Consider the following 27,313-nt stretch of genomic DNA (forward strand, 5'->3'; position numbering starts at 1 on the left):
GCCCGCGCTCCATTGACTGGTGGCGAGCTTTCCAGCAACTCTCGAAAGTAGCGGTAGAGCGGCGGGCGTTTACGAATGCTGCACACATCAATGGCGCCGAGAGCGCCACTTTAACATAGCGGCGTACACGCGCTGCAGCCTTGCGGTAGAGGTTTTTGAATGAGGAAAGTGGAGAAAAGCGCGGAGCTGTTATTGTCGTTCAATACGAAGGCACCGACACGGCTTTGCGCGGGGGAAGTGGGAGCGGGAGGTAAAGATTGAGGAGGAAAGTATAGGAGAGAAAGGACGCAGACGACTGTCTCGGACGCGGCCAGCGCTGCCGCCGGGAAAGGAAAAGCAGTCAGGCGAGCCGGCATGAGCGCGCCATGTGCGCACTTTTCACTCGGACTCACGCCGCAGTCTTGCAGCTTGCAGTCGTTGCAGTCTCTATGATGTCAACGGCACACTGCGCACTTGTTGCAAGCTCCTCTCCCGTAACATCGGCAGGCATCGGTCGTTGTGCTCGTAGTGTTCCTGCGTTCGGAGTTAGGCCTGTCGCGCGCTGTGGTGCGCGACAGGCCTAACTCAGAACGGCGGAGCTCACGGATGTGGAGATTGTCGTCGAAGCTACTGCTGAGCAGCCAAATGAAGACTCTGCCGAAGTGGATCCCGCAAGCGCTGATGGAGCCCCGCTCCCAACATCAGCTGAGGTCGTAGCTGCCTTGGCCCTTGCGCGCCGCCACTGTGGCGCGATTGAAGGCACCGGCCCATCACTTATGGATCGCCTGGACTATATTGAGGACGCAGTCGTCAAACACGCCATGGCCAACAAAAAGCAGGCTACTCTTTTTCAATATTTTAAACCAACACAATAAATACTATGTTTGAATCTTCAAGTGAGTATTTACTGCACCACGCTTGAACGGTTCGTTGGTTGTTTTCAGCAAGCTGTTGATGCATTTTTTTCGTGATTTTTTTATATCGAATTCTGGATATATCGAACTATTTCGCGATCGCCGTGCCGTTCGATATATCGAGGTTCGACTGTACAGTCACCGACCGTTTATTTGGACTCGACGGGAACCGCCAAAAAGTCCGAATAATCGGGAGTCTGAAAAAACGGATCCACTCGAAAAAAAAGGCACTTTTATAGGCCCTATCGCCCGAAAAAACTGTCATGCCTGCACACACGCACGCTTCCGAGACAGTTCGCTTGGAAATAGAAAATTCTCAAGCCACTTCAGACTGAGGTCAGCCAACTCTACCTGGCGAATCATCTCCGCTTTCTTCGTCATCCTGAGCGTCTTGTAGCTCCCACGTTGGCCACGTTTCTTCACTCCAGACGGCGCAGCAACGGGTGGCGTCGTAGCCATTGCAGCACGCCACGGAACACGCAAGAGAGCGAGAACACAGAGAACAAGACGAACCAGGCCTAGCCGCAGAATCAGCTGACTGACACTGCTGGCAAATGCCACTGCGAACAGACTCTGTAGGTGGCTTGGCTTGGCCGCTTGACTGGCAAATTATTTTTTTTTAAATAAAAAGCGTCGCCACACATAGCCTTCGAGATTGGCAATGGCGATTTCTGTGTGCATTTTGACACAGGCCCGACATCCATTCATAGCTAGTGCAGCATATCAGTGCTAGCAACCTAGCAAACGTATTGTTAACGTCGCTGTCAGCGTGTAATGGCGTACTTCGACGCATCCGGTCAGTCGAATGGAGTCCGAATGACCGAATGGCGCACAGTGGGGCATCCGAATTTCAGGTCGTGAGTTTACATTAGGATCAATGGGGAGAGTGGCGGTGCCATGAAGATGTCTGAATAAACGGGCATGTCCGAATTTTCGGCGTCCGAATAAACGGTCGGCGACTGTACTTTCTTATTAACCCGTATTTTTCTTTAGGCCCACTGTTGTCTCTTATACACAATTGTCTCTCACATCAGTGCCTCGTATAAAGGGGTTCGATATTCCAAGTCAGGCTGGCAGCTAACTCTTTTTTATCCGATTTCGCATAACTCTACAAAACGCTGGTGCAAGAGAATATGGCTGCACCATGGAAAGATGATCTTTATGCACAGTGTTTGTCGTGCTGAGAGTGCAGCCCATAGAAGTGTTTACGAGACATTCGCGCTGATGCCTACTGAAATGGGCACGCATGCTAGCAATCGTGGCCTTGCCTTTGAAATTGAATCACAGCTGCAGCTTGAGCTATCCCAGCCTTGATGACACCAAATCTGTAACCGTCTTAATCAAACCAAAAAGGCAATGTTTCATTCATGTTCTTGGGCATGGTTAGGGCCTATCCACGCCCTCGAACTGCACGTCCCAAGACACCTGCTGCACGTGTGCAGAAAGCGAAAGAGTGCGTCAGCGATGCTCTTTCGCTTGCGTGCGGCTGGTGTCCCGCCACGTGCAGTGAAGCTGTGCAGATAGCGGTGTGAATAGACCCTTATGGCTGTCACACCTCACAGCTAAATAGGGTGCTGCATTGCAGTATGGTACAAATTAACGAGTTTGGCACAACAGGGTTTGTTCTACGCAGGACGAGGCAAGTAAACATGTTTGGCACACAATGGTGCAAATGGAACAGCTGTTCCACTCCTGTTATTGTGTACTACAGTTTAGTGCGTCGTTATGCCGCATTCCCAACAGGCACCTATTAGAAGGCTTCAATATACTTGCTTTTAATAAAAACTTTTCAGGTTCTTCCTAAAGCTACATTAGCGGCTTCAGTTTTCTCGCACAAAATATGCGCTAAATGAATTCACAATGCTAGAATTGTTGCTACCAATATGCAACGCTTTTCTCCAAGCACACATGCACAGTGAAGTCTGCTTATAGTATGCAACTGACCATTGGTAGAACTGGCAACGTTATGCTAATATTCTATTTTTTACACTTGCAGTGAACGTTTCATATTATGAAATGATCAACAGAACTGTCCCTCTAAACCATGCGAGTGCTGCTTTTTACCTGTGTGTTGTGTTGTGGCAGTGCTTTCAGGAGGTGGTGGTGTTGGGCTGATGGGCAGCGGTGTGCCATCCTCGAGTGCGAGCGTGATGCGTGCTGCCGGGTTCCGAGCCCATGTGCGGTATAGCTGCATGAGTACTGCCTGCATGTGATCCCAGCCGTCGGCAGCACTGTGCGCTGCCACAGAGCACAGCGCCTCCGAAAGGTCACGGGCGCGGGACATGCGCTCCTGGTATTCGCGCTGTCCTTCGCCAGCCCACCCTTCGTTGTCCTCTCCGCTGGCACCACCAGTGCCGCCTGCAGTCAGGTCAATCGGGAATGGGCCGCACCTGGTGGGGGATGTATATGCCCTGGTCAAGCACATACGGTGCATGTACATAAAAGGTCACAGCGCCTTGATCGTTTATTTGTCACCTGCTCTATCCACAAAGCACAGCCCTGTTTTATATTTGTCATGCTGGACTCCGGATGCTCCATGGCAGACTGAATGAAAAAATGCTGCACAAAAAACAGGAGGAATGTGTGAAAACATTCGCAACTGACAAGTGCAAACTATCAACTGAGTTTATTCGAAGAAACAAAAGTACTCATGCGGGTCATAGTTTGCACTCATCTGTTGAACGTATTTTCTTAGATTCTGCGCATGTTTTGCATAGCGTTCTTTCATTCGGTACGCTGCATCAAGTAACCTGCATCAAGCTCCTTCTGCTCCATGGCAAGTGCGATTTGCCAATAATGTAGACCAACAACCCATCACTGACGTGGCAGAACATTTACACTCTTGACTGCTAAAGGGCACTTTGGCAGACCCCACTTGAAATTTTCGTGATGAATCGTTAGTAGCGAGGTACAGTCTAGGAAGGCTTATGAAAGAACATGGATGAAAACAGTGCGCAAGGACGGGATAACAGAATGACGCAGAAAAATGCAGCGCTGTGCCTATGTGCTTCATCTAGTTGTCCCATCTTTGCACACAGTTGTATCAGTACACAAAAAGAACTCTTTAAATCAGTAGATTATTTGTGCACGTTGAAGAAACTGATGTCTAGTTACAATGCCACTTCTGCCTTGACTAGCATCCACAAGTGGCATTCCTTTCTTGCATCCTTCCATGCCAGTGCCGAAAGACCATGTCATTCCCATGACAAGTAATACCTAGGTATTTCCTTGCCGTGCTCCTTTGCTGCATGTAGAGTCGACCACAAAAGTTTGTGGACCACGCGAGTGCATGCCAAACTGGCAGTCCGCGCCACCTAGCGGTGCGCCATCTACTGTCAATCGCAGTGCTGGGCCAAAACGATTCTTCCTCTTATTCACTGGCCTTTAAGTTTTCTACTGCAGTGTAGTGCATTGTTAGTTCGTAATTTTTCACAGGAAGTGCTTATCTGCAGTATGACCATCACATTGCTCTTTTCATAGGAGGATCCAAACTATCACGGCATACCTCAAACGGCGTTCTGTTGGCTAGGTGTCACTTTGTGATAAAGATTGCAACTGATAACAGTTATGCTCATAGACTGCTGGCCAGGCAGAACCTCGTAGACGCAGATGCCAGAAGCACGTTGCATTGAAAAGCAAGAGGCAGAAATTAATCATACCCAGTCAAAAAAGAGACAGGCCATCAATTAGGAAAGGGATGCTTTCAGGGCGCTGCGGTGCTGTCGGCCGCTGCTCATGTAACGGAAGTGTCGTGAAGAGGCTTTCGGCCATGTGCTCGTATCGTCCATAAACTATTGTGGCCGACTGTATATTTCCAGAGGGGGCATTGAGCGTTTCACACTGGACGTTTAGCTCGAGCTATATGCCATGGTCAGTGACGCTGCAACGAATGTACACGACTCAGAGGCGTTTGGGCAGATTAAGCGGAGCGAAGTGGAACTCACTTGAAAGGAAGTGCACACAGCATTGTCTGGTCACACGGCCATTCCATACAATGCAACCACCATTGCGGTCACAGAACCTATGTGCTGTGCTCATTTATTTGCAGCCCTGAAATCTGCTGCAGGGCCTAGTTAAAAGAAGCCCTTTAAACGTCCCAGGCCCTTTTGATTGAATTCTATGCAGTAAAATCAACATTGTGCAAGCATGACAACGAGTCGAGCCACTGACCTTCTCCACCGTTGCGCCACTTCGTCGAGCGGTATCTCTATGTTGCGGGCATGTGCCACAACAAAGGCATGTGCACAGGGTAGCCGGTAAGTCTGGCGGAAGGTGCAGTCGCAGGCGAAGCTCCCCAGGGGCATCGTGCCCTTGCCTGCGATGGAGTTGACCACGAGGTGCGAACCCGAGGCAAGCACCGAAAACTTGTGTGAGCGCGAGATGCGTAGCTGCACCAGCACGTGGACGGCCGCGTAGTCGCAGCAGGCGGCGACGAGGTGTGCTTCATAGTCGAGCAGTTGGACGTGGTATTCGCGGATCTCGTCCAGCATGGCCTCGGTGGTGGTCTGGGCAAGTACGCCGTGCGCCCCGTAAGCCAGGTTGCACACGGCCTCGCACAGGCTGCGAGACTGGTTGCACACCGCCTGCAGGGCATTCCACGAAACGTGATTATTCAATCGCAGACATCCCCAGCTCGAAATAAGAGCCATAAGCAAGTACAGCAATGGATACAAACAAAAAATACAAAATTAATAAATACTTAACAAAAGTAGTAGTACGATTCTGAAGCACCCAAGCAAATGCCAAATAAGGCATTACACACTACTATATACAGTAAAACAGGGAATGGTTAATGAGGGATGGTGGTCCACCTACTTTAGGATATGGAGCAAATTTTGGAGCTCGAAGAGTGGTGTTTGAGAGTCGGTTTGAAGTAGAAAAGTTGAAGGTCAGGATCACTTGAAGCGGCAGTCTAACATGTTACGAAGCCTATCTTTATCGGTTTGCAAACTGTATGTACACACTGCTGTGAAGTGAAGAATGAGACATAACAACCAGCCGAAGGGCTGCCATCAATCGGACAGATACTGCTGCACTAAATGACACGAATTCGGGCATGGGTGGGTGTGTGCGGCGCACCTGCTGGAACTGGACGAGCGCCTCGACGCGGTCGTTGACCCCTGCACACCAGGGCACGAGGCCTGACCGGCGAAAGCCGGCCCAGAGCTCCCTCTGTTCGTGCCACACGTGCTGGAAGTGGTTCGAAAAGCGTCCCTTTGCCGTCAGCAGTCGTCGCAGGTTGTCCATGTAGGTACGCTCGTGCAGGCAGGCCAACATGGCACGCAGCGTCCGGCATACCCGTTCCTGCTCGGCCGGTGGCATTTTCAGCTGGTCCATCTTATTCAGCAATGAGCTGCGTGGAGGCCAAGTGTGTCAATGAATATCCTACCCGGTTCACGTAATAATGGTGCTTCATTGTGGGCTACAAGAGAGACTCTAATACCGGGCTTCAATTATTTAAATTACATGGTTTTCTTTGAGTGAATCAAAGAAGAGTTTTTGCACCGGCCTCATTGAATTGCGACTTTTGCGGCCAAGAATTGGTCCTGCAGCCTCACGCTTAACGTTCAAGAGTCTTCAACAAAAGTGACAGTTTCGTCCCGGTAAATGCAACAGCAACCTTTTTCATAAAAACAAATCTCATGCCTCAAACGCTGGAATTAATCTGAAATTACAATTTCACTACAATGCTAGGGGTAGTGCATACATGCTCTTGCAACCAATCGTTTAGACAATGGCCCTTTTGCCAAGTGAACGATTTTCTACAAGACAGTGGTACTATGTCATACACTATCCCAGTTTCACTGGCCATTACGTTGAGGGCTTATGACCTTCTTATTTCATGCTCCATGTCACTTGGTTTGTGCACTTCAAAATATCCCTATTTGCAGATGATGCCGTTTCCTAATGCCAATGACAAATGACTGAGGATCTAAGCCGGCAAATTGTTCAATTGGGCTTGAAGATAAGCATGCAAAAGACCACGATAATGCTTGCCGGCCTACTGTGAGAATGGGAGCTCAGGAGTCTCGTCTAGAATTTGGAATCTGTACAAGAGTATGTATATCCAGGTTGATTACAAGCAGAGGAGCCTATTCAAGTAAAGGAAGTTTTCAGAGTAAGAATGAGCAGGAGCACATTTGGCACGACAATTATAAGTTATGACTTGCAATCTACTCAAAGAAATACAGTAGTATATAATCATTGCATTCTGCCAATGGTAAAAAGTGGGGCAGAAACTTGCATGAATTGCAAAGAAACTTAAAAAAGTGCTGACGACCATGCAGCATACAATGGAACGATAAATAAGAGGTATAACATGAAGAGATCGAAAGACAGTACAAGGGGATGGACTTGTAATGTATAGGACAGACAGCCAGCGGTCAGTTGGAGCAACGGAGTGGATACCGACGAAAGGGCAACTCAGCCAAGGACGGCAGCGATGTGGGCTGATGACATCAAAACATTTGCTATAAGAGAGCGAAGTGAACTCACACATGAAAGGATAAATGAGACACCACTAGCAAAGGTCTCCATCCTGCAGTTGGCATAAAATTGACTAATAAAGATGGTGGTGTGATGTATTGCATAGCTTCATCTGTTTTGCAATTGAGTTACTTTTATTTATGGAGGACCAAGGTGGGCATGTTAGTATTCCATGTTTATGAAAGGTGAGCATGTGCATGTACATTCAGTTGTGTGTGTGTGTGTGTGTGTGTGTGTGTGTGTGTGTGTGTGTGTGTGTGTGTGTGTGTGTGTGTGTGTGTGTGTGTGTGTGTGTGTGTGTGTGTGTGTGTGTGTGTGTGTGTGTGTGTGTGTGTGTGTGTGTGTGTGTGTGTGCGTGCGTGCGTGCGTGCGTGCGTGCGTGCGTGCGTGCGTGCGTGCGTGCGTGCGTGCGTGCGTGCGTGCGTGCGTGCGTGCGTGCGTGCGTGCGTGCGTGCGTGCGTGCGTGCGTGCGTGCGTGCGTGCGTGCGCGCGCGCGCGCGCGCGCGCGCTCTTACCGTTCATTTATAGTGGGATTAAGGCACCTTTGCTGAGTGTTTATGGCCATGCCTACAGAATTGGCACAATTCAAGTTCCGAATTTTCACCGCCCAGACAACAAGAGTTGGCAAGAACAGAATTGAATTAACTAAAAATTTTAAAATGTACTGCCATACATATTTTGCTGCAACGAACTTGATGCCTCAAAATACCCATTTCACCTTTGAAAACAGCCCACGGTGTCTACCAAGTTGCATTTTCAAAATTTCCTGATTTTTCCAGGTTTTCCAGGATAATTTGAAGCAAATTCCATGACCGCCACGTCTGTTTGCAAAACTCTCTGCACTGGAAACAGACCCTCCAGTGATACAAAAAAATCAGGTGCTCCAATAAAATAAGTAAATAAATGTACCACAAATGCTCAGAATGTTCTGAGCACGTGTGGTAAATATGAAAAAAAAAATGTATATCTAGCCAAAATGACATCTCCGAGTGAGAGAGCAAGCAAGTTGGCTGTTTTTTGTTTGGAAGAACCAGAAAGCAAACACACGAGTTAGAATCACCTGTGGCTAAAAGTTTAAAAAAGCCCCCGACAGTCCTACAACGGAGCCAAAGCTGCTAGAAAACATAGAAGTGGCACTCTCTCATGATGTCTGTGTAAAAGAAGGACGCTGGAGCCCGGTGGGTTCCGGCACTGGAATATATTCTGGGTCACTATAATGGTTATAGCCCACGCGGCTTAGGATGTGCATTAGATTAGATCGACCTATATTTACTGACTTAACTATTTAGGATGTGGGTTTGATTGGATCTGATGCAACATGAATTGCCATATTTACTATTGATTTGTATCCTCACCGAAATTGCACACGTCTAGTATATACTTCTCAGAAAAAAAACACTAATACTCGGGTATTCTGTGGGCTTTGCATTAAAAAATGACTAACGTCACAAGAACGAAGCCTTACTGCATAATTTCCATTCTTTCATTCTTTTCTTTTCCATGACAAGCACATGCATGTTGATGTTTTATTTCTCTGGGCTCTTACACTTGGAGTTCGACTAAGTTTTCAGATGGCTGAAATGAAAGCTAGGGGTAGCATTTGAAGCGATGACGATTGAACATGTGCTGACAAGAAGGAATCTGTCAGGGCGCAACATCTCCCTCGATTCCCTAGATTTATCACAGATGCCGACGGGTTACCTTTGTTTGTATACTCTTCTATGAATATAGGACTAAAAAATGATCACAGATTTAATAATACCATTTCAAAAAACTGAAATGAGAAATTTAGATGAAGCTACCCAACTCTACCCTTGAAAGATGAGCTACTAGCAAAAAGGGTGTAGCTGAGGGCGTGTGCCATTACATCACCAATAATAATAATAATAATAATAATAATAATAATAATAATAATAATAATAATAATAATAATAATAATAATAGGGGTCAGACGGCTGAGACTACATTGGGAGCAGTTTTTGCAGTAGCAAAATTTCAATTCAGAGCAGAACCTTGCTTGGGAGCAATTAGCAACATTTAATATGTCCTGGGAGCTTGAAAATACAAATTCTTAGTAACATGGGGGCAGCAATGCCTATTTTAATTGGCTTATAATACACATAACACTGAAACACATTTTGAAGGAAATTTTTAAACAGAATATCGCCAGGTACGAACTGCACTACCTTTTTACGTGACCTACTAGCTCTTGTAACAAACAAGTGAAATAATATTTAAAAAAAAAGGTTTCGCTGCAAATAGGTTCTCTGGAAACATTTAGGAAGGAAAACACATCACACTCAAAAAGAAATTCACAAACTGTGATTGCACAAGATCTTAGTAATGTAATAGCGGTCCTTCGCTTAAAGAAAAGCCTGACATGATAGCATCATGAGCCTTTAACAGACAACAAAAGTGCACTGCACCACCGTACGCGGCCACCTCATGTAGGACCACCTTCAAGAGTGCAGGGCGGGAGCCAAGAAACCTCGCCACACCGCCTATCTCGTAAAGCGCGTGCGTATGGCACTAAACGATAAGTGACTGATACAGATAACGCCTCTCCACACAAGCATTTGCGCGTTATTAATACAGCACACGTTGACCAGTTCTATTTCTTTAATATCGTAGATCATCACCGTCGATGTAGAACTCCCGATAGTACATCAACTTGAGATTGCCACCCATGCTGCGACTCGCGTAAAGTGCTCACAGTGCTTTAAGAAATGCGCAGGTAAGAAATTTGTGTCCACGCAAATGAACCGCCGAATGTACAGAGGCCGGTTTTATTGCAAAGACAGAAGGAATAAAAGAAAGAAAATGAAGTCACACAGCGGAACAACCGTCAACGGAAACACCGATTGAACATGAACGGGACACCTGTCAAAGCACTCGTTGAGAGTTTGGATAACAAAACGAAGCAGTGAAAAATCACCATTCACGAAAAGATTGCCACGTGATCGCCAACGCGTCATGAGTTGCCAATAAAGAGGCGAGGTGGCTATTAACATATTTTAAAATGGTTCGGACGCGTGTTCAGTCACCACGGCTTCGCAAATAACTAAGTCTTTCTACCTGCGAACATTGATGTGTGGATTTCGCCAGCGATGAATTTTTTTTAATGCAATGAGAACTCGCATGTCTAAATAAATTAGTAACTAATGTGCGTAAACTGGGAATGGGTTGCACGCATTCTTTCGCTCACGGAACCCATTTTGAGAACCCGTGTGCACGTGCCAGAGCATCCAGGAGACGCATCGCATGCAGAGAAATGACTCCACATTTACAGTTACTAGCTCACGGTAAACACGCACGCGTAACTGACCGCACGCAGCAGTGTAAACACGAAAACTGCAGCGACCTGAGGAACGCGCTACGCACAACAAAGAACCTTTCAATTTTCACAATTTTCGCAATTTTCGCGATTTTTATGCTTTCGAAGCAGCTTGGCGCAAGAAAACGGGAATGTATCAAAAATGCACAATATGTGCAGCTGTCTCACCCCTGAAAATAATAATAATAATAATAATAATAATAATAATAATAATAATAATAATAATAATAATAATAATAATAATAATAATAGTGAATGCATAACATAGCTTGGCAAGCCCTTGCTAATGGTAGTTCTAGCCGAATCAGAAGGCCTTTAAGCCGAGCCAAATCGTGGTCAAGACAAACATGCACACATTTAACGACGTGAATTATGTTGTGGTTAGGAAGTCAGATATGCTGTGTGATATATAGAAGCAACAGACGTCAACATAATGTATGTACGAATATGGAAGCTAGGGAACGCTTTAGATAATGTGAAGGACAAGTTGCCAATGAAAACTTCCACAGTCTTTCTTATTTGAGGCTGCCACAATTGTGACAACCAGTACATTGGTGAGACCACCGATTTCAAGGAAACAGTTAAACAAAACACGAATATGATGTCAGGAAACAACGCGCGACTTCATATGCCCTTTCTAAACATGTGGATTCTACAGGCCACCAAACTGACTGGTCAAGTGTGCGTGTTCTGGCCAAAGAAGAGCTTGCATCATGCCTGCACCTGCAATACCAGCACACATGCAGACAACTGTACATATGCTGAACAGGAGTGGAAAGACATAAAAAAGCCAGAAAACTACAAGTGCATTTCATTTTCAGAGTTAGACACAGTTTACTATTGCCATTCACTATGTCAAACCCCGGGGTGATGTCTTTGTAACACAACATAAAATAAATAATTTTACGAATGAGCAGCAGCGTGAAAACAAATGTACGGGTATTTCGTGATCCTATGATATCCAGAAAATTATTGTATGTGACAAAAGATGTGTGATAACACCCTTTGCAGCAAAACAAAGAAAAACCATGTGTTCGGAGCTGCATATTGCTTGAATGAAGAAATTACCACTCGCACAAATTTAACTGACTATACTGACTGCATTTGTTATTTTACTGAACTGTACAGCCCTCCTATGTATTATGCAGCAATTTGCAAGAAAAGGGCATCACGAGTGCTGGGTGTAACATGCAGAAAGCGACGGCACTAACAAGAATGCCCGTACGACGGCACAGCACCTCGAACTGGAAGTCAATGCAGACGGGCACTGTAGCCCACAATTCTTCGTGTTAACCATGCTTTTGCTATCCACCTATTCCAATGCGCACAACCGACTTACATGACTCAAAAACAAAAATACAGCTATGGGGCAGTTTAAGCGTCCCTGCCTGAATCTAACGTGCACGTAATTTTAAGGTTGTTTTTCACGATAAAAGGTACACTTAGAAATTGCGTAAATATGGTTATAAAAATTTGCCAAAATATGTCGGAACCATGATGGCAAATGGAGAAGTACTTTCAAGAAACCACTTAGAGCGTTCTATTGGCTTTGAGAACGAACACTGGTGTCGCTGCAGTTGCGGCGAAGTGACGTCACGACATGGACTCGCCTGCTCCCGCCGACGCATGCCGACGCTCGCTTCTTTCCGAGGAACGCAGTGTGCTCGCTCTTCAGCGATACGGTGGTGATTTCTTCTAAATTTTGAGTAGTAGATTACTGAAGGTACCAAGTAAAGATATTTATTGTTGCGGTTGAAAGTTAACTAAACTGCAGAAAGTATGGATCCACTTTGAAAATGAAAGTGCAGGACAGCGAGACATTACTTGTTTTCACCATGCAAGTACTTGATGAAATCAATGCTAAGAAAATATTTCTGCTAAATGGGTCTAACTTCATCATAACTTGACATACACTATGCAATTGAACATTTGTGTCAAATTATTACAAATGAAATTTGGACATTTTCAGTTTACACACAGCATTGCAATTTACCGTGCAAGTAATGTCTGCTTCTGCAAATAATGTAGCTCATTAGGCAGAATTCCACCTTGGGATGCAGGAGACTTTATATGGATCTGTCTTTCATACACAATCACTTATAATAGTGAGAAAAAAAGTTACACTGTAAACCATAAAATAATTTCCAGAATTCTGATTTGATTGATAAATTGATTGATATGTGGGGTTTAACGACCCAAAACCACCATATGATTCGGAGAGGCACCGTGGTGGAGAGCTCCGGAAATTTTGAGCACCTCGGGTTTTTTTCCGTAATTCTCGGATCTTATGCACAGATTTCTTCTCAACAGTCGTCAGGAGTCGCATACCCTGCTTTACGCGAACAGGTGACTCGATCGACCATCAATTCATAAACGGTAATGTTCACTTCACGTAGGAGCACTGCTGATAGCAATAGTTTGCAAAACAAACGCCAAAAGGTTTAAATGAACTGTTTCGATGGTGCACGCCGCTTCGTGGCCCACATGATAACGACACGCCCTTTGCCTCTGTGAAGCAACGATTGGTCTCGCACGTCATGTTCATATACAGATTGATGTTGTTCTGGCGCAATTAACCATGGGAAAAATTCATTTCACAGGTGGCTATCTAAACTGGTACTTACAAGCGTGACAGTACAGTTGCTAGGATGTTGCACGTAGACACTATCTGACCAACCTCAAGTTGTTTTTCTAGTGAAACGGAGCGCCGAAATTATTCCCAAAAACATGAAGCTAAACAACGTGATTTAATGTGACCAACTACACACACGAAAATTTAACGGAACAGCTGCGGCGGTATTCTCAGGTGAGCACATTCGAGATATTTTTCGACACTCGATACCAACTTAAGCACTCACCCACAGAAAAAAAAAACACTGCCAGCAGTTATCCCGATACATCCGATACAAATACCAATTGTGGAGGTGAAACAATCACATTTTTTTAAAGGAATCGCCCGTGAACAACGCAATGTGAAATGCAAGTACGCTGTTGTATATGTTTCAGAAGCGTGACATGATTGCGAGGGACGCTGCAGAGTAATTGTGGTCACCTCGCATTCTTTAACCTGCAGCACATGCATTGTCTTGCTATTCACCACCGTCGGAGTACGGCTACCTTGGCTAAGAATCGAACCCATCTTCGAAGTAAGCAGCGCAGCACCGGAACAAACCTCATTAAGACGTTTACGCTGGAGAGTAGACACCACGTTGGCAATTCTACTGAAAAAAAATAGTTCGGTTTTTTATTGTTTTACCACGAACATCCCCGATGCTGCTTCCGTCATTTATTTAAACCGTGAGACAAGCAAAAAGTGAATGCTGGCAGCACAACAGCATTTGAAGCGGGCGCGCGTTATGTCTACGCGCGCCACAGCAAGATTCGAAGAGTCCGTGCCGTGACGTCATTCAAGCCTCCCACCAGGCAGCGCCACTCCAACTTCTTGGGCCTAATAACTGCTGAATTGCCTCTGAAATCCCAGTGTGACAGCAACCCTTCTGGCCGCCAAAATGCATAGTGTAAGCGCGAAAGTATACACCGACCAAAAAAGAACACAAAGATAACTACAAAGCTTACTGGCGTTGCAGCCCCCCATACAAGAGCCTTATTTACAATCTGTTATGTCCGGTGTTGTCGTCGGCCCATAGACATACGCGTTGGTCGCGGTAGTCCAAAAAGCTCAGACAGCCTCGAACGGTTAAAAACAACTTTATTCCTATTCGGATGGAGGCGGCGGCCGAACTGCCTGGGGAAACGAGCGGTGGCTCGTTTGCGCCGAGCGGGGGAAGGGGAGGAGTCAACATCTGGAAGCAGTTTCAGCATCCGGTCCTTCGCGGGTTCGGAGGCTCGCTCGTGACACAGGGGTGCTTGGAACGCAACATCTTCTCCCTCCTTAGATTGTCTCTTGGAAGCGATCTGGAGGCCGCCGTGGGCGCATGGACGGACGCACTAGGAAGAGAAGCCTCCGCTCTCTGGGTGTCGTTTCTCTTGTGTTCAGGGCCGGCGGGCGGCGGTGCTGATTCATCTGGTGCGAGATGCCAGGCTAAGTGGAACGAAGCTTCCGTCGAGGTGACTGCTTGAATGGGAGGTTCCTTTGGCAAATTACCTGAACGGCGTAGCTGATTAAAGTGGCGGCGTGTGGCTTTTCCACCAATGTCGACGAGCCATGACCGCAAACCTATGCGTTTGAGTGCCGTCGCTTCAACCCAGCCGGGCTTTCTGTGGAACTGGCGGGCGTATATGCGCTGTCCACTTTCAATTCTCCTGCTATGCGGGAGCTTTTCTTCCTCCGACGGTGCTTTCGCTGAGGGCTCCGAGACAATTGCTGTCAGCTGGGTTCTCATTTCTCGTCCGAACATCAATTTCGCTGGTGTTTGATCGGTAGTGCTTTGAACAGTGTTGTGCTGTCTGAAGAGAAAGCGCGCGATGCGGCGTTGCATTGTCCCAGTCTGGTCTTTAGTAAGGGCGCGCTTTAGCTCAGCCACGTATCGCTCGGCTTGTCCATTCGTAGCCGGGTGGTAAGGAGCTGATGTAACAGACGAGGCGCCGTTGTCGCTGTAAAACTTGAGAATCTCCGTGGACACAAACGGAGTGCCGTTGTCCGAGACCACCTTGCGCGGTAGGCCAAACGTTGCAAACAACGACCGCAGAGTGTCGATAACTGCTGCCGATGTCGTTGTAGCCATTTGTTTTACCTCCAGCCACTTGGTGTATGCGTCTACAACCACTAGGAACAAACACCCTTCGATAGGTCCAGCAAAATCAATGTGCAGGGTGTGCCAAGGCGTGTCTGGTCTTTCCCATTCAGGAATAGGGGCTCTTGGCAGGCTTCTGTGGTTGCATTGACAAGGCTGGCAATCGTGAACTGTTAATTCTATATCATGGTCGATACCAGGCCACCACATATAACTTCTGGCGCACTTTTTCATGGCAACAATGCCTCGATGACCTGCGTGGACAAGCGACATGGCCTGTTCGCGAAGTGCCGCTGGAATTACAACTCTTGGTCCCAAGGAGACGCAACCGCGATGAGTGCTCAACTCCGCAGCTCGCTTGCGGTAAGCGTTGAAGTGTTCACCCTTTAGCTTCTGTACGTTGCCTTCTTGTATAGCTGCGTAGACTTCCTTCAAGACAGTGCACTCCTGCGTTGATGCTGCTACCGTGTCAGCTGTTAGCGGAGGGTTCGGCAGCGCCTCGAACATGAGTATATCACCCGGCGGGGGTGGTTCATCTATTGTGGTGTCTAGCGGCAGGCGGCTTAGTGTGTCGGCGTTCTGGTGTTTCTTCCCAGTGCGATGTACGAGTTCGTAATGGTACGCCGACATCTTGATGCACCATCGTGTCATTCGCGGCGACAATTTCTGTGGCATTGGCTTCTGGGGACCCAAATACCCAATAAGGGCCGGTAATCTGTTATGAAAGTCACTTTCCTGCCGGTAATGTACTGCCGAAAGTGATCTGCTGCGTAGACGATGGCAAGTCCCTCTTTATCTAGCTGGGAATAATTCCTCTCTGCCTGCGATAGGGTGCGCGAAGCAAAAGCGATCGGGGCTTCCCGTCCCTGGTCGTCAAATTGGGAGAGGACTGCTCCCACTCCGTATGGTGATGCGTCACAGGCTAGAAGTAGGGGTCTCCTTTCGTCGTAGTGTCGCAGAACAGTAGACTTGCGAAGTAGTTGCTTAAGGACAACAAATGACTCTTGGTGGCGTGGCGACCAAGTCCATGGGACTTCTTTCTGCAGGAGCTGATATAGATCGTTGGCCACTGTAGCTCGATGTTCTAAGAACCGGTCGTAGAAAGTCAATAGCCGCAAAAACGACTGCAGTTCTTGCTCGTTAGTAGGCGCTCGTGCTTCGGTGATTGCACGCACTTTGTCTTCAGTGGGATGGATACCCTGCACGTCAATTTGATGTCCAAGAAACTTCACTTCAGGCACCGCAAAAACACATTTTTTTTTACTGATGCGCAAATTAGCATTTGCTAGCCTTTCCAAAATGAGCTCCAAGCGTTCTGTGTGCTTTTCATTGGAAGCGCCACCGACAATAACATCGTCCAAGTAGACGCAAGCACCTGGGATCCTGCTAAGTGTAGACTTCATAAATTTCTGGAAGATTGCTGGCGCTGCAGATATTCCGAATGGTAGCCTTTTAACTTTGTAAAGACCCTTAATAGTGTTTATCGTGAGCAGTTCAGACGTTGATTCGCTCACCTTCAGCTGCTGGTAGGCTTGTGTCAAGTCCAAGGTGCTGAAGATTTTTCCACCACGAAGCGTGCTAAAAACCTCTTCCGGTGTCGGCAGTGGGTAGGAAGATGCTTTTGTCGCCAGGTTGACAGTGCTCCGGTAGTCTCCGCAGAGGCGTAGGGTACCGTTTTCCTTTTGGACGACAACGAGTGGTGTAGCCCATTCCGCATGTTGCGTCGGTTCGATGATCCCTTCTTCCTGCAGTCGGTCAAGCTCATTCTCGACTGACGTTCGTAGGGTGAAAGGCACCGACCTAGATTTCAAAAATTTCGGCGTCGCATCCTCCCGCAGCTCCAGTGTGACTGGAGGTCCGTTGTTCCCTGGTATTTCTTCGGAGAAAACCACTTTGTACTTATCTTGAAGCTGCTCCACTGACGGATAACTGGGTGTGTGGTGAACTCCGCCAATGACCACTCCAAGGGGGGTGAACCAATTTCGTCCTAAAAAGCTTGATCCACAACCGTGGACGACTAGCAAGGGGAGCTGATGGGTCTGCCCGTTGTAGTACACGTCTACGTTGGCACCGCCCAGCAGTGGAAGGGAATGTCCGGACCACGTTCTCAGCTGCATGTCGTCTAGCTGGAGAGCTGGCGCGTTCTCACGCCAAGTAGCGCGAAAAGTGTCCTCGCTGATGAGCGTACATGCTGCTCCGGAATCCACCTCAAACCTGATAGGGCGCTGGTGTACCATAATTTCAGTTGTAATCTTCGGTCTTGTTCCAAGGTTCACAACGGCGTTTAAGTCATATAGTGCCGATGATGTTAGTGCTGTTCGGCTTGTATCTTGCGTCTGGCCCTCCTGTGCGTCGACATTGTTGTTCCGTTGCACTGAAGTCTTCGGTCCGAGCTGTTTGCGCTTTGAGATGCATGCCTTTTCAATGTGTCCCAGTTTTTGGCAAAAATTGCAGGTCGCTGTCTTGTATCGACATACCTGGGGATCGTGCATGTCGTCGCATCGCCAACAGCGCTGTGTCTTTCTGCTTGATTTCGCCTTAGACGTGGAATGACCTGACTGCTGACTGGTGTGATGCACCGGCTCGACGTTTCGTCGAATATCCCTCTGCTGGTGACCGGCGCTCTCCGCTCGTGACACAGGGGTGCTTGGAACACAACACAATCAAAGCCATAAGAAAGGCACAGCATATTCAGTACGCCTAAGTACATGACGTAAGCAGCGAGAGTATATTGTCGGAAGCATTTTGTCAATCCTGTTCAACGTCTGCACACTCATCTGTATGTGCATAAATTCCAGGAGAAAGCATGATGCAAGCTTCTCCTCTATGGCCAGAACTTGCACACTTCACCATTCAATTTCGTGGCCTGTTGATTCCACAAGTTCAGCGAGGGCAATCGAAGCCACATGCTGTTTTCTGACGTCATATTAGCGTCGTTTGACTCTTTTCTTAAGCCACCGCTTTAACTGATGTACTGCTTATCACAATCCTGGCAGCCTATGGCATATAAACCACTTGTAAAATTTTTGCAGGACAACTTGTCCTTTACGTTGCCTAAGCCGTTCCTTAGCTTCCGTGTTGATACATGCACTATTTTGATGTTATACCAGCATATGATGTGGGTGACAGTAATTTAAAATTTCAAGTTGTTTTTTTTTTTTTTGTTCATTGTATCCTTTCCTGTTTACAATAGACATTACCTGTAAAAAGCAAAGAGCAAACGTAAACACACTGCTTGCTTTATCAATGCGTAAACACTTGCAGTCCTGTGTAAGAGAAAATGTAAGAAATGGCACTTTGTTAGTTTATTTAACTAATAGATGCTGAACTGAAAGACGCCTGCGACTCTGGCCAATGCATTGAGCGGATTCTAATATCCGGAGCATGCCTACGACCGCACCGGCACAACGAAGGGAGAGCTCTCACCGAATGACATGGTAGTGACACAGCAGCGTGGTGCTTGCCTGGTCGAAGAAGTTCCGCAGGCCCTGTAGCTTGAGCTGCTCTTTGCCCAGCAGCAGCAGCCGCACCTGGGAGGCTACGGGGTTGGCCTGTGTGAACACACTCATCAAAAGACCGACAACAAGCCGCACAGGCCGCATGACGAGCGCAAAGGCAAACGGGCAGCCCAGGCCGGCCGCATCGTGGCCGCTCCAGGAGGCGAGCGAGAACCGGGGCCGTCCCCCTGGCCCCGTCACCATGGCGGCAAACGTGTAGCCACTGTCGAAGAGCAGCAGCTCGGGGAACTGGCGCAGCGATCGCCGCATAGCACCCGTCTGGAAAAACACGGCTGTCACCGCGTCGCCGGCACCAACAATGACGGAGACCGCAGCATCGGCATCAGATTCCTCCAACTTCTCGAGTTCACGCAGCAGCGACGCAATCTCGGAGGCCTCACGCAGCGAACTGTCCGTGGCTGCACCATTTCCACTGGCGCCACCCAGGGTAAGCTGTAACTGCCGGGCATGGCGAACACTGAGTGCCCGGAACTCTTCACCCACGCCCGTGTGCAGCGGGTCCATGCCGTCCTCGTCGTCGTCACTTTCCTCGCTCGAGCTAGACTCCGGCTCGCCTCCGTGTTCGCCGTCAGCTTCGATCTGGGCATCCCCATTACCGTCGGCCTCCAGTTCAACAAGACTGGAGTCTTGCAGTGCCGTGAGGCCCTCCTAGATGGGGAAAATGGGAAATGATGAAAACGGGTTCCTTTGGCACATTTCGTTTGCACGTTGCTGTACCTTTGAAATAGATTAGAGCAAATAAGACAGGACCACAAGAGGAATGCAGTGAACAAAACTATAGGTCGAGTGCATTGCCCTTTTGAACCTATACTACAGCTCACGACCACCGTTCAGCAATACCAAGATTAAGGGGTGTAAGCAAGCCACACGCTTGCGCAGCAAAACATGAATCCAGATAAAGTTGCTTTACGAATTGGCAGATTTGAGACCTCTTCACTTGTTTGGCATATGTTACAGCACATCTATACTTGATATATTTTTCACATTTATGTCTTTAATTGCTGTATCAGTAAGCACCGGTAACTGCGGTTACAAATCAACATCACAGCAAGACACATGCCGAACTTGCAAGGAGAAATAAGATATCGCTTTGTGCCATTTCATGCTGAGGCATCAGGCCCATTTTGCCGTTATTTGCAAGATCAGCTGTTTGTTTAGACATGCCTGCTAAGCCTAGTGCACCGAGAATGTAATAACGGTTAGTGGAACTAGTGCAATATAGTCACACATACATTGATGCCAAAGCATCAGCCCCTTAATCGAAAGCAAATACACTCAAACTTCATTACAACAAAGTTGCATCTTACACAAAAAAGAAGTTCACTAAATCCAAAAATTTCTTATAAAGGTGTTTGCAATACACTATGTCTATTACAAGACTATTCTGAATTTATAACCAATGTTTTTTTTTATATATCAGGGTTCTTTATATCGAGGTTTAAGTGTAGTACTGGTGTCAGTTCACAACTTAGGGCTTACACAATGCATGATGAAGACTTGAAAAACTCAAAGCAGAGGACACCAGCTACAATGAGTGCAGCCATTTTTTTTTTTTTTCAGTGATGCCAAATACAGTAGACCCCAATAAACGAAACTCGCTTAAATGAAAATGCCTCATTAATGGAACTAAATGGGCTCATGTGGCTGGATTTTTACGAGTTGCAAAGTAAAATTCACCGGTTAATCGAAACAGTTCTTACTGGTCACCTACAGTTAAGCGGCGCAAATGACGGAGCATAGACTCTAAGCGGCGCATAGACGGAGCATCTAAACACAGCATAGACTCGTTCAGGCCAAAGGTAGTCTCACAACCATGACAACACCTCGAAACAAGCCAATTCAGTAGCTATTTTCACTCGACGTGGCTGTGGGAGCCGAGTCGGCGAATCAGTTGTGTGGTAAGCTTATTTGTGTGGCTAAGTGCGGTGGATTACGGTGTTATTTCAGCCCAGTGAAAAGGAAGCGGCCGCACCATGCACTCTCACTTGAAAAAAACTGCGAATTCTTCAGGAGCTCGTTCGAAGTGGCCTGCCCAAGATGGAGGTGGCGAAAAAATAGGACATCTTGAAATCGACGCTGTCCCAGAGCTGCAAAGACTGGGAAAAGATTGAAGGCACTGTAAAGAACGGGACCTTTAGATCTAAACGGATACGAATGCGGAAGACGCCTTATGAACAACTAGAAAAAGTTCTTTTTCTTTGGTTCGAGCGTGCATAGAGTTCCGATTTGCCCATAAGCGGACCAATTCTCGAGCAGAAAGCTAGAGAGATCGCCACGCAAATGGGTGTTGAGAACTTCGTCCTACGCGACAGATGGCTCAGCTGCTTCAAAATATGCCATTGCCTAGTCTTCAAAGCAATCTCAGGTGAAAGTACTGCAGTCAACGGGGACATTTGCATCGACTGGCAACAGGAGTGGCGCAAGGAAATTTTGATGAGCTTTGAGCTTTGACGAGATGGGTCGTTTTTATAAGGTGCTTCCATCAAGGACTCTCAACTTCAAAGGCGAAGCCTGTAGTCGAGGAAAATGCAGTAAAGATCGCATCACTGTGCTGGTGGGTGCAAACATGGCAGGAGATGAGAAATTGAAGATGTTGGTAATAAGAAAATCAAGGCAACCACGTTGTTTCAAAGACGTTTGAGACTTCCCGCTGCGTACCATGCGAACGGAAGAGGGTGGATGACCATGGCCGAAAACTGGCTACGGGAGGAAGACGCATAATTTACGAGGCAAAGCAGGAAGGCTGTCTTCATCATGGATAATTGCCCAGCCCATGGTCAAGTTGAAAGACTCCAAGCCCTCACTCTGGAGTTCTTGCCAGCCAATGCAACGGCAGTGATCCAGCCGATAAATTAAGAGGTTATTGAGAACATTAATGTTTTACCGCAGAAAATTGCTTCCTCGAATACTGCTTTGTGCAGTGGGAAATGCTACAGCATAGATTTATTGCCAGCCACCTACACTTTGGCACGTGCCTGGGAGCAAGTGAAGGCAACAACAATACACAGATGCTTTCATCATGCTGGCTTTCAAGTGCAAAAAGCAGTACCTGATTAAGAAAGCCCTGCTGATGCCGACACTGGGGCAGTATTCAGTGAGGTCGTGCCCTCTGCCCCTTTCACGCTACAGGACTACGAATCAATTGATGAAAATGTTTGTACCTGCCATGAGGCGACTGTCAAGGAAATGATTGCCGAAGTGCAAGATGAGGATCAACCTTTCAAAGATGAATGCGATGACAATATTGCCAGTGCAGTGGTGCCACCAGACCGATCAGCTGAAGAGCCTGTTGAACTTTTGCAGCGCTATTTTGAGCATGAAGCTTGTCCAGAGTTTCTGGCTAGTTTGTCAGGCATGGGTGTGTACCTTGTGAAAAAACAACTCAAGCTTGCCGAACAAAGCACCCTTCACTCCTTTTTTTCTCCTACTCATCCTCATGAGTAATGTGAGGTTTGTGCAATTTGAATAAAGGTTTTGATTCACTAAATAAGTGTACTTTGCTTAAATGAAACTTCTGATAAATGGAACAGTTTTATGGATCCACTTCGAGTTCCGTTTAAGAGGAGTTGACTGTATTTGTTTTTCTCCCCCCATGCGTGCGAGCAGATGCCAGGGAGATGCTGAGCATGCGACATGATGCATGTGGGGGGGTACTGCATGTGGAGGGACACTGCATGTGGAGTAGCTAATCACACTTTCTATTGGCTAAGGGGCACTGTAACCTTCACAGTGATATGGAGAACTTCTGAGATGAAATATAAAATGGTTCACCACCTGGCCCCTGCAGAGGGAGAGCTGGGACGTTCATCAGTTGCTTTTGGCCACCCAGTATAAATAGAGTAGCTGTTGAAAAGCGCTTTCACTGGGGCCAGCTCCTAAGGCATACTGAGGGTAATACTAATGGCACGTGTATGAGGGGGAGACAGTAAGTTAGATAGGCAGATGAGATTAAGTTTGCAGGTATAACATGGCAGCAGAAAGCAAGTTACCGGATTAACTGGCCTTTGCCTTGCAGTGGGCCCAGTGTGAGTGATGATGATAATTACGACAACCCAGACAGTCTCCTAGTGTAGACCTACTCCAGTTTTTTAAACAGCGATAGGCACCTTCAACATATGTAGGTTTGTTGTAGCGACATCGTAGCACGCAGGCTCCGCCCAGCCGTTCCAGCCAAAAGCATACTACCGCCCTATTTTATCAGGGGACAACTGCCACAGCCGGTGCAAAAGCTGCCTTCGTGCACGGTTCGTCTGGACACTTCCCGCATGTTTAAAAGCGGCGGTCACAACAAAGGATGTTGCAGTGTCTGTAAGAGGGGCTCAGAAATGAACATGGGAGCCTTGTTGACACATAGCTCTAGCTTTGAGAACCTCATCAAAGTATGAGGTATAAGAACGGTAGGAATGCGACTAATTTGCAAAATGCTATCGCTATTCAGCAGTCTGCGTCACGCGTGTACATTTTTAATTTGCAAGAAGGACATATTTAATTTATAATTTCAAAAAAAGACTGACCCAGTTCTGCAAAAAGCGCTAGGGTATCATATGCAAATGTGCGTTGTAAAAATAGATAGCCACAAATCCTCCTCACACATAACAAATATACGAAGAGGGAGATCTCGGCAACACTCATTCTCACTACGCCTGTGATAATTCTTCAACTACACGCAGGGGACAACGCCGTTATGTACCTGTCAAGTACACGGATCAATATGTTTGCTCAAGTCGAGGCCGCGAAATATGTAAAGACGATAAATAAACTCGGCAAGTTTCTCGATTACTGTTCTGTGAATTTTCACGGACATGAAATTCTTATGAAGCGCACCGCAGCCGGAACGGCCCTGCACAATACGTGGTGCGTCAGGTGCGTAGGCACCCAAATTTCATGATTCTTAGCTGATTGGGCGGCTAACAGCATTATCGTTTTACTTTGTGTCCCCCTAGAAACATAACTTATCTGCAAAGGTGGTTTTCTGTTTTTGGGGCTAAATTTTATTGCAAGCACAAAGCCCGTCTCTGAATGTGTCGGTGCTGCTTCCTAAGATTTCATGTCATGTTTAATCTTTGTGTAATCTGCAGTTCGTCACTTAAAATTGAACTTTTTGTATTGCAATAAGGCTGTAGCAGATCAACGATATTATTTTCACTGTATTATTGACTGATTATTTTGTTTTAATATGTTTTTGTAACCTTAGTTTATTGTCTTCTCGAATTTAATGCCGTAAGTGCAATCAAGTCATTTCCTACTGTCATACTTAATCATGACTAGCTTTGCCAATACCTAACCATGTGTGATATATTACAGAGATACCTAGCCATTTTTAACATTGTTAATGATAATTGACAGAAGGCATTCTGGAATATTGTAGCGTTTTTTACTTCACTGTGTTTTTTGTGCGAGTGTTTTGGGATGGAATTAGAATTCGGGCTGTCGCCAAAACTACAATTTGGTTGTTAAACACAGATTTGTGGTAAAACCCATTTATTTCAAATACTCATGGTTCTAACATACATAAACTTAAGCACAATGGGTGAGAAAAAAAATCAATCGTGTGACTACTGCTCTTTGGCTGTAGAAAATTTTCTACCTTCATAAAATTGCTACTGAACCAATAATGTGTTTGCTAAGCTAGCCTGCTAATTTTTGTTGAACTGATAGAAGTTTGCTCGAAGAAAACAGTTCGTGCATTTTGTATGAGTGCAGGTTCCTGGACCAAGTATCTGGCCAGCACCTCAATTGTTTTGTATAATTATAGTTACTATAAAGCATGCAAGTTTTGGGACAACGTGTGTAGTCACTGTTACGTACAATAAAGGTTACAAGTATGCAACAAGATTTGTTGAAATTTTGCATTTACTTTTGGATGTGCAGTATAATGCATTCCAGGCAACACCAGAAACGAAAATGAGTTGACGTTTAAAAGCATGTCTTGTCTCCAAGCAAAACAGATTATCGTATTGATAGACGGCAGTCACTAATTCATTCTTCCAACAAATAGGGCACCAATTTTACTGGTTATAAAAGTGGCAGAAATCAATTTGATGCAAAATTATGCTGCTGTCCCTGTTTGTCGCTCTCAACAGTGGACAGCTAAATGCACCGATTGCAAAATGCTGACATAATGCAACAAATTAACCACTGGAAACGCTCAACAAGCTGACTTGCATGAAAAAAAAAAAGTCTAAAAAAGGTGTTAAAAGATCTAGCAAGTCTTTTTTAGAATCTTGGCAAGACGTTCACTAGGCTTCTAATAATATAAGTATAGTAAACGTTTACAAAGGTTCTTTAAAAATCTAGGAAGACGTTTTTAGAATTCTTGCTAGAATTTTTCTAGCCGTATGATAACGTGGCATTAGCACAGCTACAGGAGGCTTTCAAGCTGCTTTTAAATAACATCTCAACAAGACTTCTTATACAGTGACACCTCGTTAAACCGTAGTTGGCCGGAGCTCGGAAAAAGTACGTACTAAACAGTAATACTGCTTAACCGAAATAGCGACAGGTCGCTCACTTACCTGTCAAAAAAAGGAACCTTCAGGGAGTGCGATGAAACAACAAAAAACGTGCAGTAATTTATTAACTTCGCGTGACAAAGTCTGTAATCTTCATTTGACAACGCGGCGGCCTAGCAGCAACGACAGCGGCCTCAAACTCACTTATGATGTGAGCCAGCTTTTCCGCCAGCGCCCTCTTCTCGGCAAATACCCGCATGACGCTAACGCAATGCGCAGCTTCGGCCACTGTCGGACCTGGATCACCCGTGTTGTCGCCTTCCATGTCGTCCTCATTATTATCATTTGGCGACACTCCAATAACCGAGGCAACAATGGCTTCATCAGACATGTCCGGAGATGTCTGCACGTCGCTGTCTGCGTCTTTGAAGTCGGGGAAGGAAATGCCTTCCGTAACGCCCTGCCGCTCCAGCACTTCAGCTAGCAGAGTTTTGCAAGCTTCGTCTACGATGCCCGAAGTCTGGTCGATGGTGTTACTGGCGTCATCTGCGTCACCCGCACATACACTGAAGCCAGCACGCTTGAAGCAATTTCGAACTGTCGTTGCTTCAACCTGCCGCCACGAGTATTCGAGCAGATGAATCGCGCCAATCAGGTCGATGGAGAATAATTTGCCACATTCAATGGCGAGAAGAAATCTGCGCAGCAGATTCTGATTGATTGATTTGTGGGGTTTAACGTCCCAAAACCACTACTTGATTATGAGAGACGCTGCGCAGCAGATTCTTCTTGTAGAGCTGTTTTACAGCTCGAATGACGCCTTGGTCCAAGGGCTGGGCAATCGCTGTTGTGTTTGGCGACAGAAACGCCAACTTCACAGCCGTCAGGTTGTCCAGGGCGACGTGCACCGAAGCGTTGTCTAAAATAATAACAACTCTTCTGTTCTTAGCCGCAAAACGACGATCGATGAGGCGCACATACTCCTCAAAGAGTTTTGCCGTCATCCATGCTTTGGTGTTGCTGCTATAGATGACCCCTGATGGCAACCAGGCGCCTTTGAAATATCTAGGCTTCGCCGACTTTCCAATCAGGAGGAGCGGAGTTTTGTCGGTTCCAGTCATGTTTACGCAAAACACCACTGATATTCTGTCTTTTGCATGCTTGCCGCCGGTGCACGTCTCACCTTTGAACGCGAGCGTTTTGTCTGGTAGCAGCTTTAAGAATAGCGCCGATTCATCCATATTAAAGATGTCATCAGGTGTGTAGTCTTCCAAGATGTTCTTCAGCTGACCATTTTGTCACTGCTCCGCGCCATCCACGTCAGCAGCAGCACCTTCTCCGGAAACAGTCCTCGTGGTAATGCCGTACCTCGCCTTAAAACTGGCCAGCCAGTCATTGCTGCACACGAAGTTGTCATGGTTGAGCTGCGAGGCAAAAACCAGGGCCTTCTCCACGAGCAGGGGTCCGCTCATAAGCAGATTTTTTCACCGTGCAGCTTTTAGTCACTTCCCCACCGCCTCCTCTACATCCGAAAATGCCGAACCACGCAGTTGGCACCCTTCCGCAGTTGCAGCAGCACTGCCAAGACACTTCTCTCTCGAATTCTAAATTCCCCACACCGTGGTTAACGGCAGGTCCTTTTCGCGTGCCAGCGCCCATTTTTTCGTGCCACTTTCAATAGCCCGAATTATGTCCCATTTCTCCTCTATTTTCAGCACTCGATGGTTTTGTCCCAGCTTCGGCATGATGCAAGTACGAAGCAGCACAAGCACACATACACAACACATGAAAAACGACGCGAGAGCTGTACGACAAGGATGTACCATAGAACACCTATGCATGGCGCCAAAGGCACAAAGAAAGCAAAGCAAGCACACACCGTGTTTGGATGGATGGATGGATGGATGGATGGATGGATGTGGTTGTACCCTTTAGA

At 46.6% G+C, this 27,313-nt stretch overlaps 2 protein-coding genes across 3 annotated transcripts in view; one reads left to right on the forward strand and one right to left on the reverse strand.

Moving 5' to 3' along the window:
- Positions 1-27,313, forward strand: part of LOC142782390 (uncharacterized) — a 252,259-nt gene that overhangs the window by 68,448 nt on the left and 156,498 nt on the right. The gene's annotated exons all lie outside the window — the stretch shown is intronic.
- LOC119178639 (uncharacterized) overlaps positions 1-27,313 on the reverse strand; it is a 109,585-nt gene that overhangs the window by 63,410 nt on the left and 18,862 nt on the right. For both annotated transcript variants that reach the window (XM_075882243.1, XM_037429855.2), the window contains exons 3-6: positions 18,834-19,573; positions 5,973-6,246; positions 5,064-5,476; positions 2,958-3,283 (exon numbers count right to left, since the gene is read on the reverse strand). In XM_075882243.1, the coding sequence (XP_075738358.1) occupies positions 2,958-3,283; positions 5,064-5,476; positions 5,973-6,246; positions 18,834-19,573 (1,753 nt within the window). The remainder of the gene's footprint in view (positions 1-2,957; positions 3,284-5,063; positions 5,477-5,972; positions 6,247-18,833; positions 19,574-27,313) is intronic.

The sequence above is a fragment of the Rhipicephalus microplus genome, chromosome 1, assembly GCF_043290135.1.
Source record: "Rhipicephalus microplus isolate Deutch F79 chromosome 1, USDA_Rmic, whole genome shotgun sequence".
Classification (NCBI taxonomy): Eukaryota; Metazoa; Arthropoda; class Arachnida; order Ixodida; family Ixodidae; genus Rhipicephalus; species Rhipicephalus microplus.